Genomic DNA, 15672 nt, shown 5'->3' with positions numbered 1-15672 from the left:
CAAATCAAACTGAGAGATGTTATGGAACAACTTAACAATATCAATCTTCTATTCTCCTAAATAATCCAACCCCGGGTCTTTATAGGGCACAAAAAATATAGTACTAAATTTGGAGCATAGATTAACGGTGTTGGCACCAAGATTAGTGGCGATCGTTCTTGGAGACTCATAGAGCCTTTATACTGTTTTATTAATGAGATATACCTCGAATCAAATCAAACTGAATGATGATATGGAACAATTTAACAATATCAATCTTCCATTCTCCTAAAGAATCCAACCCTGGGTCTTTAGCCTATAGGGCACAAAAAAGGTAGTACTAAATTTGGAGCATAGATTAACGGTGTTGGCACCAAGATTAGTGGCGATCGTTCTTGGAGACTCATAGAGCCTTAATACTGTTTTATTAATGAGATATATCTCGAATCAAATCAAACTGAATGATGATATGGAACAATTTAACAATATCAATCTTCTGTTCTCCTAAATAATCCAACCCCGGATCATTATAGGGCACACAAAATGTATTACTAAATTTGGAGCATAGATTAACGGTGTTGGCACCAAGATTAGTGGCGATCGTTCTTGGAGACTCATACAGCCTTTATACTGTTTTATTAATGAGATATATCTCGAATCAAATCAAACTGAATGATGATATGGAACAACTTAACAATATCAATCTTCTGTTCTCCTAAATAATCCAACCCCGGGTCTTTATAGGGCACAAAAAATATAGTACTAAATTTGGAGCATAGATTAACGGTGTTGGCACCAAGATTAGTGGCGATCGTTCTTGGAGACTCATAGAGCCTTTATACTGTTTTATTAATGAGATATACCTCGAATCAAATCAAACTGAATGATGATATGGGACAATTTAACAATATCAATCTTCCATTCTCCTAAAGAATCCAACCCTGGGTCTTTAGCCTATAGGGCACAAAAAAGGTAGTACTAAATTTGGAGCATAGATTAACGGTGTTGGCACCAAGATTAGTGGCGATCGTTCTTGGAGACTCATAGAGCCTTTATACTGTTTTATTAATGAGATATACCTCGAATCAAATCAAACTGAATGATGATATGGAATAATTTAACAATATCAATCTTCCATTCTCCTAAAGAATCCAACCCTGGGTCTTTAGCCTATAGGGCACAAAAAGGTAGTACTAAATTTGGAGCATAGATTAACGGTGTTGGCACCAAGATTAGTGGCGATCGTTCTTGGAGACTCATAGAGCCTTAATACTGTTTTATTAATGACATATATCTCGAATCAAATCAAACTGAATGATGATATGGAACAATTTAACAATATCAATCTTCTGTTCTCCTAAATAATCCAACCCCGGGTCATTATAGGGCACACAAAATGTATTACTAAATTTGGAGCATAGATTAACGGTGTTGGCACCAAGATTAGTGGCGATCGTTCTTGGAGACTCATAGAGCCTTAATACTGTTTTATTAATGAGATATATCTCGAATCAAATCAAACTGAATGATGATATGGAACAATTTAACAATATCAATCTTCTGTTCTCCTAAATAATCCAACCCCGGGTCTTTATAGGGCACACAAAATATAGTACTAAATTTGGAGCATAGATTAACGGTGTTGGCACCAAGATTAGTGGCGATGGTTCGTTCGAGACTCATACAGCCTTTATACTGTTTTATTAATGAGATATATCTCGAATCAAATCAAACTGAGTGATTTTATTGAACAACTAAACAGTAGGCCTACTAAATGTCCATTTTCCTATAAACTGTCATTACAAAACTAGCTAGATTAGGGATTGTATAGCCGCTCCGAGGAACGTTTGCTATTTCAATTCCCTGCTTGTACTTGGCTTCACGGAGTAATTCGTCCTTTATAATGATCCTCTTCATTCCGGAGCAATGTATGTACTAATGCTTACGAACGTACTCTTGTACTAGTACAGTACATGTACCTGTGTATAAGACAGATCCATAGACAGAGTACGCACGCCGCACGTCTGTGACGTAGGGAATAATGAATATTCATATCGCCACTAATCTTGGTGCCAATATATGCTACCTTATCTACCAGGGGTCCGTTCCTAGAAACCGTCATAAGTCTAACTTCTTGATTAAATCAGCGTTAGTGAGTAACTTGTCCGCTATGTGTTTCACCAAGCCCTCTTTGTCAAGATCAACGACAACATCCTGACTATAAGGAGTTATGACACCTCTGACACTGTCGTATCTCTGTCATAACTATTTAGTCGATGGGCAGCGCCATCACATGTCATTTATTGGGTGGACTATGGCTGGCAAAGAAGGACAATAAATCCTCCAACTATGATTTTTCTACACATTCACTTAAACAGTGGGTTATCGTTTTTTGTATTTGATAATCTTATGAAAATATGCCATGTTTGTATTTAAGGATTTTTCCACTTAAATGAACTGATTATACGCCTTTATTTCCACATTGTAAACTCGTCAAAGGGATATGTATTTTGCCACGGCAGGCAAGTCATAGTTTGAAGTGTATTCTTTAGTTTTCAGAATTTCGGACCCATATTGCTTTCGAGATAAATTCTATCTTCAAATGTGTAAATGACTTTAAAACTTGTTTTTTTCACGTTTCGAATATTGAAGTTCTGTCATTTGATTATTCAAGTGACACCTAAAACATTGGACACAAACTTCATTACATCGTATTTTTCTAAGAATAATATATCGGTGTATTTTTATAAACTATCAAACGAAAATATCCGGGGGGTACCCATCTCAAGAACAAAACTGATTCACCGGTCATGTAATGAAATACTCACAATTATATTTTACAAGTTCTTCTATTGTATAATCTACACAAATTTGGTAGTATATTGCATCTCTTATTTCTTGGTATCATTTTCAATCTTTTTTATTACTAATTCATTTAAATAATTGCATTTTCCCTAATATTAATTTTGTAATAATCCGGTGGTATTGCGACTAAGGCTAAGTCTCGGCTCCTATTCTCGCCGATAGTATCGATCTCATGAGATACTAGCTAGTAAGCTCTTCGTGAAACGGTTTAGGAAGATCAGAGACATCTCCGTAGTTGGCGGATAAAGTTATGACTGTCTTGTCGTTGGTTTCTAGGAACGAGCCCCAGTACCATAATGAGGATCTGAGACATTTAAAAAAAAAAATTATTGGTTTGTCTAAAAAAAATCTTATCTTATCTTAATCCAATAGAAATATAATTTTAGCATTTAGATATATACAGTAGGTCTAGTCTATATTTGTTTTATCATTGTATTATTTTCCATTCAAGTTGGTTGTGGAACATTTTTAGGGATGGTCTAGAGACTCTAGATCTACTGTAGGCATAATTTACAGACACACATCAATATTAATCCGAGTTTGAGTCCATTTAGAAGTTTCAATACATATGTAGCCTTGTAGGACAGAAAGCTAGATTTCTATGCAATCGAAACCAGGCTGACTAGATTAAACGTATTAAAAAGTAGAATTACAAAGTTGTAAATTACGATACTGGTAGGGAGGCCAATGCCCGGGCGTAAGGCTTCTACGCCTGCGATTTGTGGGCTCGTCGTCCAAGTCAGAAAATTACCAGAAAAAAAAAATAAAGACAAAAAATATCTATGGAATAACATATTTAACAACAATAAAATTGTACATTCAAAAACATACCTATAAACACGGATCTGTAATGGTCTTTCACCATTTGTTGACAATCTTGCATATTTTGACGCATTTGAATCCAATAATTTTGCTAGCAGACAAAACATACGCGCACACAAGGGTCCTAGAGGGCGCGGAGGTTAGCTTACTAAAATCCTTCTCAATGACTGAACGTAGAGCCTAAAATTATGGAATCAATTTAATATCAAAGAACTTTTGATAGAGATTAACATATCAGATGTGCACAAATGTCACTTTTAACAACTAGAAAATATAAAGAAAAAAAGATTATATCTTTTTAAATGCAGATTTTTACAAACTGCACATTCAAAGGTAGATAGAGTACAATGTTTCTGTCAATCTCGCGTTGGTTTGAGGCCGATAGCTACAGCCATCTCAAATCGAGAAGAAAAAATGTGAACAGTGATGTCATTGTTCAAGCCCAAAATAGAGGTCTTGTGACATCATAATATGAATATGTATGAGCTCCGGTCCACATCACGCGCCACATCACGCGCCAGACTAATCTCTCGTAGTCTCAGACACAGTACCTTATTCTCAAAGCACTAATATTGAGTGTCGAGCTTGTGCAGTAAATCATGCATGAGAAATGTTAAAAAAGATATTTCAGTAAAAAATGTGTTCGTGAGCAGTCTATACTCCGATTGAGAAGTGGATGAAAGGGGTCGATGAAAGGTCATGATGTAGTGGATGATACATAGTTAGTATTACATATGGCTAAAGAGAGAGAGAGAGATACATGTATAAGTTAAGTACGCATGCGATGCTGATCTCCGAAAAGCGGAGGGACAACAACAGAGAGAAATGCGATATACACTGTACGTACACTGTATGCATGCATATATTAGTATCATTCCTGATTAATGTGTCGATCTCGCTGTGACTTGGATTTTGGAGGTCGTTCTAGTTGATTTGTACACTACAGTAAACTGAAATCATAATACTCATGAGGAAATCAAGTCATTGGAATATTGGAATAACAATCTAAGGTAAATATTAATGAATTAGATCTAGTTCTTTCTTCTTTTTTTTACTCGTGGATCTAGTTGTCGTACGTACATTGATGGTTCTATTTCAACTTCAGCGCAGCAGCGTGTATTGCGGCTCGCATGCCTGGTTCAGAATTCGGTGTGTGCGACCGATTCAAGGCTAGCCGGTGATTATGAATGTACTTTCGCGCGAAGTTTTGAACTTGTTGTCAGGGCATGACACGCCTGTTCCCTCGGGCCTGTCTAATTCTCAACGTAATTTTGGGGACCATGATATTGATTGTTTCTAGGCTTTTACTTACGGCCAGGCGTAGAAGGGAAGGCCTACAAAAGAGCTGGATATCTCCTATTTTATGGAAATTGTGGAGTCGGCAGATGGGTGAGTTGTCTTAGTGAAAGAAAATCCTTTCTTTTAATGTTTGTTTTATTATAAACAAGTAATTAAAAAGTTAGATTTGGGCATTGGCCTTCCTAATTCTGGTTAATTAATTATATTATCAACAAATTATGTTTTCAGTTTTCTTTACTGACAACTGAATTTTTGTATATAATTGAAGATATGGCGTACTGTACGGTATACCGTAAATCTCTGTGTATAAGGCGCACTTTTTTGCCGCCGAAAAAATTTGAAAGTCGGGGGTGCGTCTTATACACAGGTTTGTTTTTTTTAGTTTTGATTTATGGCGCTATGCCTGGCAATGTCTTCTAACTCAGTAATCAGTGTGGTGACTCACCACTCTGAAACTACAACAACACTCAAGTTTGTCTGTCATCTTGGTTTGAAAGTAATCTTTCTAATCGATCTCAATATGTAGTTTATAATAAAACTTCCTCCATTTTTTTTCTATAACAAATGGTGTACCACAAGGTTCTATCCTAGGTACTCCATTGTCAGAAATTTAGAGGATGCTATCCATATCATGCATGACTATTGATATTTGGCATAGAACACAGTGCTTCTGCTAGGTGATGTGAGGAGGCTGGTGTGGGACACTTGGTATCATGAAGCCTTAGACTGTTGTTACTATTATTTTTGACAACTTCAACTGCACCTCGATGTAAAATGAAGGTCCTTCCTCGAGTGGGTTTTCGGCAACAAAACAACAACAACAACAAAACAAAAAACGATTTTTTTTTTTTTTTTTTTTTTTTTTTCCCCCCCCCCCCCAAAATAGGGGTGCGCCTTATACACAGGTGCGCCTTATACACGAAGATTTACGGTATATTCAGCACTGAATGCCATAACCATTACGAACAACAACAGTGATATTGCACTGAGTGACCTCGCAGGCTCCAAGCTGTGTATATAAAGTCAAGGGATCTCAGGGATGTTAGAAAAAATTCTTTGAAATTCAAATCGTGAATCTACTTTCAAACTTGCCGATCAGCCACTTTGTATTCATTGTGTGCATTGTTGTTGCTGCAAATGCGCTGAATCTCCATGTAAAATCATATACACAAATTTGGTCGGAGTGCGTAGCGAGACATGATGGAGGAAAATCATCGGCGGTTTCTTCAGTTTTTCTACATGATTTTGAGCTGTGAATCAATTGGAAATTACAGAACTGAATTATTATGGTCATTTACGGAAATAGTATGATTTTGGAGCATCGCCTTTATAGCAATGATGCCATTATTTTGTTTCTACATTGAGAAGATATGCATTCTGAGATGAGACAATGATGCCATCATTTTATTTATACATTGAGGAGATATGCATTCTGAGATGAGACAATGATGCCATCATTTTGTTTATTCATTGAGAAGATATGCATTCTGAGATGAGACAATGATGCCATCATTTTGTTTATACATTGAGAAGATATGCATTCTGAGATGAGACAATGATGCCATCATTTCGTTTATACATTGAGAAGATATGCATTCTGAGATGAGACAATGATGCCATCATTTTGTTTATACATTGAGAAGATATGCATTCTGAGATGAGACAATGATGCCATCATTTTGTTTATACATTGAGAAGATATGCATTCTGAGATGAGACAATGATGCCATCATTTTGTTTATACATTGAGAAGATATGCATTCTTAGATGAGACAATGATGCCATCATTTTATTTATATTTCCTTCATGTGTGTAGAGAACCTCTGTGAGATAATACCTACTGAAGAAGGACATCAAGAGATACAGTATGCAACCTGCACCGGATGAAGACTTGTACACTATCTTAGAATCATCCTCATCAGCGTCATATCAAGAATTGAAAGCAAACTACAGAAAACTTATTCTAAAGGTACAAAAACACATCATAATAATACGTAATTGTGATGATGGGCTTGATGACAGTGAAGATTGTGACAATGATACTGGTGATAGTAATGACTGCAATGATGATCTGATCAGAGTGAGTATGATTTAGATGAAAATGAAGGTGATGATGTTGGTTATGATGATGTGATGTCCATGATGGTGGTTTTGATGGTGATGTGATAGTCATTTAGATGGTGATGGTGTTATGAAGATAATGATGATGATAATGATAGTGATGGATGATGATTATGATGAAACTGAAGATGATGACAGCACTGGATTTTTGAAACCAAGTCATATTAAGGAGAAGCACTTCTGACATTATTGCCTGTCCTGCAAATGTAAAATGGAATTTAAAATTATCTTTTTGTCCTTTTAAAAAGGAACCCCTTGTTGATCACCTCGGTCACATAAAATCGATAGTTAAATTATTTTGGCACATGTGAATTTAGTTACAATTCTAGATCTCGATATTCAGTTCTGTTAAACTGTAATAATATAATGAAAACCTTAATAGATCCTTCTTTTCATATCTTTGATTCAGTATCATCCAGACAAACTAAATGAAGAGGAGAGAGACGTAAGTTCATTTGAGTTCCAGAGATTAGACCAAGCATGGAAGATCCTGAGTAATCCTGGGCTTAGACATCAATATGACACACAACAAAGAGGTATACACCCTTTCAGCCCTTAACCCTTAAAGGGCCAGAGGAATTCTGCTGCCCCTCCCCCTCTCCCAAGAGGGGGAGGGGCAGCAGTCATGACTTTATCGCCTAGGCTCTTCTGCTGATACCAACAATTATACAGTTTGATTTGTACAGTGTGAAAATGGCTGTGCAGAACTTTCTCTGAATGTACATCAAATAGTTAATTAACAATCATTTCAAAAAAGGAAAAAAAGAAAGAAAATTAATACTGAGATCATGTGGGGGGGGGGGGGAATGGATTCCATCCCCTCCACCTGGCTATAAGAGCACCCATAATGACCAGGACCTTTAAGCTTCTAGGCCTCAAATACTGGAGAGATATTGTTGTTAAGAGGTTTCATATGATTTGTATTTTGTTCCTGAGACGCACCATACCATTGACACTCGCTCTCAGTTCCTAGGACTTGTGGATATTGTGGAACACTTTTCATTCAGATAAAATTTTTGATACAAACCATGACTGAAAACTTGTCTCATAAAATCTCCATTGAGGAACATGTAGATATTAGTGGCACTATTAAGGGTAATACACAATTTTGGGAAATTTTGAAAATTGGATGGACAGTCAATAATTCTTTTCAATTTTGATATATTTGGATGCCTCTGTGGATGTAATATAAGCACTAGAAAATTTAACCCCCAAAACTGCTTTTGAGAAACTGAATAATCAAAAATTTACCAGTGTTCCCGGTAAATTTCAAATATTTCAAATAGCGCCTAAGGCCATTCCATGGTAGCTGCGACCATGAAAATCTCAGAATAGAATTCATTGCATAATTTGATCACTCAAATCGTTTCCTTATTACCTAGATGTATTACATTATTATAATGAATATTCCCTTATATTTTGATTTTTGTGAGGGAAGGGGAAAATTTTAACACAAAATAAGAAGCATTACATTTACAGCCAGTTTGTCATTCTCCTCATAGATATACATGTTCATGTACATGTATTTTTAATAGGAAGGCATGTTAATGTGATAAACTTTTATATTTTTGATTTCAGCTGACCAATTGACGAGTGCTTTAGTCCATGATGAGATAGAGCTACATGAAATGACATGGCATCAAGGTATAATTCAACTTACATTGTATTAGCCACTAGTTTTGTGAGGATTTATTTTCATGAATTTTACGTATTGTTGTAGGATCATGATTTTTTTCAACTGCAGACAAAAATGAGCTGACTTTAGCAGATAAGAACATGTATTGTATAATTGTCAAGAAAAAGAAAATTTCTGAAAATGTCTGTGTCCCTGTCATTTGTGAAAATAAGAGCGCACAAAAATATTGGCTCATACATTGAAAGAAAAAAATTGTTTTTCTACTCTCATCTAATTTTGAATTTTGACATTTTAAACTAAACATGTAGATAGTCATTTTTAATGTGCTGTTCCAAACTGTCCCGTTATATATTTCAATTTCAAAATTGTTTTGCTCTTTACAGTTATTGATATAGTCGGCAATCCTTCGTGCCTTGATAAGAAAATTTGATCATAAATAAGCTCCATACTTCCCCTAGTAATAGCAGTATCTTTATACTGCCTAGCTCATTCTGGTGTATCACACATCCATATTTCCCCCTTCTTACTTATACGAGCAGTTGGACTAATTATTGAAAGAAGTTCCAGATCATTTTAATCTTTCATGCACAGCAACTCCTATTTCTATTCTTAACCTGTACAGTACAAAGCACAGTACAAAGTTTGGTGCTTATTTTAAATCAATGCATTTCACGCATTTCACGCTACATCGCTGCCTTTGTGATTCTGATCTTTCAATATTTGCACATCTTTGAATGAATGATTTTTACTTACCACTGGTAGAACTGGGGGTTACTTGTAGATGCCAAAAAGCAGGAGTAGTATATTACCAGTAGTGGAAAAAGTGGAGGTTGACTGGACAAATAAAACTTGACACTTCTACTAAAGTAGGGTAGCTCAGCTAAAGTGTTCGAAAATGAAGTAAAGTCCCCGTGCAATATAGGTGACTGTAGTAAAAATTGTAAACAAGTCAGCTTCCTCTTAATCGAAGTAGAAAAAAACTAGACAAACAGAATTCTGAGTTATTTGTTTTCACTGGCTGCCTGCCGTAGCAACAAACAGAGTTGACAAAAGACTTAACTCCGCTTCGTTGACAATCATCCATGCACAAAGACTAAAGACTTGATGCATGGCTGATCATCAACGGAACAGAGTTAAGCCTTTTGTCAACTCTGTTTGTTGCTACGGCAGGCAGCAAGTGAAAACGAATCCGATTAAATGTTTATTGCTCTTATTCTTATCTATGACGTTTCTAGTGCCCTTTTTACGACCTAAACTTGCTATGTAGGTAATTTTAGACCCCAAATTGGGTAAAATTTAGCCAATACGATCATACCATACCAATTGTTAATAAATTCAAAAAATTCAAATTCAAACCAATTCAGCTTCAAAAAAAAAAAAATGATGACCGTTAATTAATTAATTAATTAAAAATAACAATGCAGGGGCCGGCTAGTTGTGCGTAATATAACCAACACGAAAATGCAAACAAAAAAGCCTACATCGGCATTGGCTGAAATACGACGTAAAAGGCGCTATTTCGTTTTTTCAGTGGCTTTTTCAAATTATCTAATATTTGTGGTGGTACACAAGTATTAGAAATCATAATATGGTATTTCAGCCGTCTCTGAACCGATTTTTATCAAACAAAGATGATTTTGTCCTTTAACTCTTAAGCTGCCCCCATGCAATTCACCCAGTTCCACAGTGCTAATCCCTATTGTGCCAGCCACTAATCTTCTGTGTGCCAAGTTAATTTAGGGTTGATTCAAGTGCGTGTAGTTTAAATTGTTACTATGTTTGATCCACTATAACATCTCATCTGTATATTGTATTAAAAAGAATTGTACATTAAAGTTGTAGAAAATGTAACCCTCTTTCTGTTAATACCAATATCATTTCATGAATCTGTAATTTTGGTAAAGTAAATAAGCACTATCAGTGAGTTGTCAAACTAATCCGTTGTCTCATTTCCCGCACACAATCTGAGGGGCCATGATCAAAACTGACAAATTTGATGATAAAATATCACAATTTTCTCAGGAAAATCGCGATTTTCAAATTTTCGGGAGCAAAATATTTTAAAACCCCCCCCCTTGAAAAAATCCTGCGTACGCCCCTGCATGGCACGATAAGAGTTAAATTGTATGTTCTTTCAAATTTGACACTCAGTTTTACATTATGTAACAAAAAAAATATTTTGTGTAGCGCCCTATGCAACAGAACTCAGCTATCCCTTTAATCAACATTATGGAAATGCAAGCATTATCTTAAACAAACAGAACTTTGTCATTCCTGGCTCAATTTTGCTGATTGAGGTGTCATATGAAAGGGCAGAAAATGAACTTTCTAGAAATGTGATTTTTCTCTTTGAAATTCAAATAACGCCCGCCAAATGACTTTTTGGTTTCCTCTCTTCAAATTGTTTTAATCCCTCATGCATGAAATATGCATCATATGAGTTGCATCAAATGAAAGAGGAGGATCTAGTTAAGCTTTACAAATATGTGTCATTTATTCATTTTAATAGTGATCAAGTTATGATAAAACATAGATAATTCTCGTTTTCGTTTTTTCAGAGACACACTGTATACTAAAGGTACTATGACACTTGCAGGCCCCTAAAAATGAAAAGGTTAAATTGCAATGGCATTTGAAAGATAATTCTAATTCAGAACTTTCCTCAAAATTCATTTCTTGTATATTATTACCTCAAAAAAAATAGTCAGTCTGTCACTCAATAGTGTCTCACAGTGAAGTCTAGAAAGTAAACGGGTTTCCTTGCATGATTTGAATACTAGGACACTGCTAACGTTAAAATTTCACAGATAGTACATACCGGTATGTGACATATTCATAATTTCGTCAAAGTTCTACAGAATTTGATGTTAGCTGCAAAAGGGATCCACTACCTTTAAACACTTCTACACTGTCATTTGTTATTGGTTATTGCTTGCCCGACATATTGGAGCTGCCCATTTCTTCTAAGTGATTTTCATATTAACATTCCACAATACATTAGGGTATATGTGTGTTATTATCATATTACATACAATAAGTGACATACTTCATACAAACCAAGCGTTTTCGAGTGTACTGCACTGGATGCACAATTAGGTACAAACTGTACCAGGCATTTTACATACACTCTCCACCTTAGGAAAACATATCACCCTGGATGTTTCTTTCTGTTACAAAATATCTGTTTTTACTGAGAAGATCAAGAACCTTTCCGGACAAGTAGGTACAGCGTTGAGATAAAGCTCAATGAGCGAAAATTAAAAAAATTAGCATCATATAGATAGGTAAATATAAACTGTCACTTATATAGCGCATAGTCAATTAAAATTGCTTCATGTGCTTTACATACAGCTCTCCAAGATTACTTAACTACAATTCAAACAAATATGTCTTTAGATTCCGCATTAATGTTCTGTAGATGTTCACGAGCGCGGGTGTTCTGGCAAACTATTCCACAGTAGTGGACCACAAAAGTCTAAGCCTATAACTCCATGAATGTGTAAAATTTAAGTATCTGCACTAGAGCGGAGTTTGTAATTAACTCTAGAACGTGTAAAACTGAAGTATCTGCACTAGAGCGGAGTTAACTCTAGGAACGTTTAAAATTGAAGTATCTGCACTAGAGCGGAGTTTGTAATTTGACCGATGAGGTGAAGACAGTAAAATTAAAATGTTCTCGGCTGCCAATTTGTTTATGCACTTATGATAATACAGAGAATACGCACAGATTTGAACTTTATTGTGGTAAAGGCCCAAGCTAGAATGACTCCACAAACCTCCACTACCACACCCTCTGTCTCATACTCTGCAACGTACACTAGGAAAGCATTCCTAATCCTTTGCATAATTATTAATCTTAGACAACGACCTTACCAAACAAAACATAAGTATGCATACATTAATGAGACAAACAACATTTACCTGCTGTACAACTGTTAGGCAGGCAAAATATATTTTATTCAGTCTCGTAGTACTGAATCTGTACCTTTGACCTTTATTTCAGATGACCTGACCTACATCTATCCATGTAGATGTGGAGGTGACTATACCCTCTCTCGGAATCATGCATCAGGATCAAGGACAGTGAACTGTTCTAACTGCTCGCTATATATCAACGTATCGGTAGAACAGCAACCAGATAAATCTACACAGAATGATATGACAAAGAGATGAAACAAGATCTGAAATGCTCTCCCTTTATCAGAGTAAGAACAACATCTTGAACCAGATGATGTTACAGGAGTAATAGCTAAGAGATGACAAAAGACTCTAGAGCAGGCCTTCTCAACTAGTTTATTAGAAGTGCCAAAACTAAAAGAATTTGTAGTTGAAGTGCCACCCTGTATGGTTGACTGTGCTGCGAGGGAGCGTAGCGACCGATCCGAAAATGGGTGGGGTCCAGGGGAGAAGCCCTAACGGGGGTAGAAGGGGGCAGAGCCCTCTAAAGCTGGTGGATTTAGCGCTTTCTAAAGGCCCAAATGGGGCATGTTTAACACCATTTTCCACTTCATTCCACAATATAATCAATCATAATTTCATATTGATGTGAAAAAATGAGTACATTTCCTGGGTACAATTACACTGGAGGTATATTTATATGTAGTTTTTGTGTGCAATAAACACGGCAAATGTCAAAATAAAGTGAAAATCAAACAAACAAAAACAAGATGTTTCCAGAGATTGGCAATGTTAAAATTGGTATCCCATCGTAAGCGCATCTTATATTTTCACAAGATTGTACCCCTTTCCTTTCTAGTAAGTGCTCCTTTTCCTCATTACAAGTGTCCCCATTTAGAAAAAGCCCCTTCCCCTTCTCATAAATGGGCCTTTTCATTCTCATATGCCCTTTTCACCTCTTGTAAATGACCCTATTCAATTCTGAGAGATACTCGTTTTACTTTGACAAGTGCCCCTTCCCCTCCTGATAAGTGCTCTTTTCATCTCTAATAAATGCCCCCCTTTTTTTAAACACGTCCCCCTTTTCCTTCCTTATGAATGCTCTTTTTCCTTCTTATACATGTAAGTGCCCCCTTTTCAGCTCTGATAAGTACCCATTTGTTTTAACATATGCCTCTTTTTCTTTCTAATAAGAGCCACATCCCCCTTCGCATAAAAGCTCCCTTTCATCTCCGATACATGCCCCTATTAATATATAATTGGTGCCCCTTTTCTCTCAACAAATGCACATTTCCCTTTATTATTAGTGCCCCTTTTTATTCTCATAAGTGCCTCTTTTCATATATGGTCGGTGCCCCTTTCCACCTCTGATAATTACCCTTTTAACAATGATACGTACCCTTTTTCCTTTCTAATAAGGAACTTATCCCTTTTTCATAAATGCCCCTTTTCACCTTTTATAAATGCCCCTATCAAAAAATGATTGGTGCCTCTTTTCCGTCGACAAATGCACATTTCGCATTCTCATAAAAGCCTTTTTATCCCTGGTGAGTGCCTTCCTTTTTTTAGGTGTAAGAGGTGCCCCATTTTCACCTCTGATAATTAGCCTTTGTACTTTGACACGTGCTCCTTTTCTTTTTTAAAATAAATGTCTTATCCCTTTCGATGAGTGTCCCCTTTTCCTCTCATCATTAAACGTGCCCCTAATTTCAAGCGATTACGAGTAATTTCCCCCAAAGCTCGCTCACATTTATAGATGTTATTATTACGTTACCTATCAAAAGTCTTCACAGTCTTCCATTATGAGAATGTGCAGATAACCCCATCAGGATTGGGTTTTTCCTCTTTATAAGATGTAATTTTTCGCACTGCGACCTCACAACTCTTTTAATTTTTCCTCACTTGCAAATGAATTTTCAGACCATGACACCTAACTGCAACATTAAGTATGATGCTTAAGTAATATCTTATATGATGTATAAAGAGAAACAAATATTGAAATCATCCCTGATCATGTAATCACAATATAGGGTATATACCAATGTCTAAAAAATTGTATATTTTCGCTTTAAGATTTCCCTTTGAAGGTGCCCTTTCCCCCAGAAAGTGCCCTGTTTGTTGGTGCCCCCCCTCACTTTGAATGTCGCTCCGCCGCCTCTGGAGAGGGTTATAGGTTTAGATGTAGAGACACTTTGCGCAAGTGGCTCATTCATCACCCCACTCCCATCAACTTTAATTTGTTCAAAAACTTTTCAGGAATATGAAGACAACATTTTACTGTACCGTGTGAGTCAAAAAAAAGTTTACACCTAGAAAATTGCTAATTATTTTTAGAATCATCTATGAACAGTAAATTATTATGCATCTTATGAAAGAGTGTTTTATCCCAAATCATTTGGTACCATATTTGTATGGTATGTGTTCACGCTTGGATGAACAGGTGCCATTGTTTGAGAGAGTGCAAAAATCGACTTGCGCCAAAGTGATGCCTACAGTACGTATTATGTTGGGATTAGCGGAGTGAGAGAATGGATTGAATGTATCAAATGAAATGCATTGCATATGTTTTTTTCAAAGGGCAAAGTCACACACCCACACACACGCACAAATGTCTCCTGATCATCAAAGCGTGAACACATACCACACAAAAATGGTACCAAATGATTTGGGATAAAACACTCTTTCATAAGACATATAAAAGTTTAATGTTCATTGATGTTTTTTTTAATAATTAGCAATTTTCTTGGTGTAAACTTTTTTTTGACTCACACTGTAGTTGGGTCAATTTTAAAATGTGCTGTAAGTCATATGCTAGGATTAAGGTTTAGGGTAAAGTATAGAGACATTTTGTGCTAGTACCGGATTATCCGGGGGGGGGGGGGGGGGCTTTTCTCGAAAGGTTGCGTCGACTAGTCTTTCGCATCAGTCGTTTAAAATGAGGATCTTGGACAGAAGGTAATAGGTGCCAATTTAAGTATATCGAAAATGTATTAAATAGAATGGAGTGGTCTTGATTACAGAGTGGTCTCTTTCGTTATTACTATGTTGATGGG

At 36.2% G+C, this 15672-nt stretch overlaps 1 protein-coding gene across 1 annotated transcript; it reads left to right on the top strand.

The window, feature by feature from the left end:
• The first annotated feature begins 6756 nt into the window (after positions 1–6756).
• On the top strand, positions 6757–13034 carry LOC105447492 (dnaJ homolog subfamily C member 24-like). The gene is made up of 4 exons (XM_030989042.1): positions 6757–6934; positions 7496–7622; positions 8665–8730; positions 12726–13034. The coding sequence occupies exons 1-4, from the start codon at positions 6833–6835 to the stop codon at positions 12893–12895; spliced, it is 465 nt and encodes a 154-aa protein (XP_030844902.1). The 5' UTR covers positions 6757–6832; the 3' UTR covers positions 12896–13034.
• The last annotated feature ends 2638 nt before the right edge of the window (positions 13035–15672 follow it).

Source organism: Strongylocentrotus purpuratus, unplaced genomic scaffold (assembly GCF_000002235.5).
Source record: "Strongylocentrotus purpuratus isolate Spur 01 unplaced genomic scaffold, Spur_5.0 spur5_scaffold_18, whole genome shotgun sequence".
NCBI classification, from domain to species: Eukaryota; Metazoa; Echinodermata; class Echinoidea; order Camarodonta; family Strongylocentrotidae; genus Strongylocentrotus; species Strongylocentrotus purpuratus.
The sequence above is the reverse complement of the archived record's forward strand: the minus strand, read 5'-3'. Positions and strand labels throughout refer to the sequence as shown.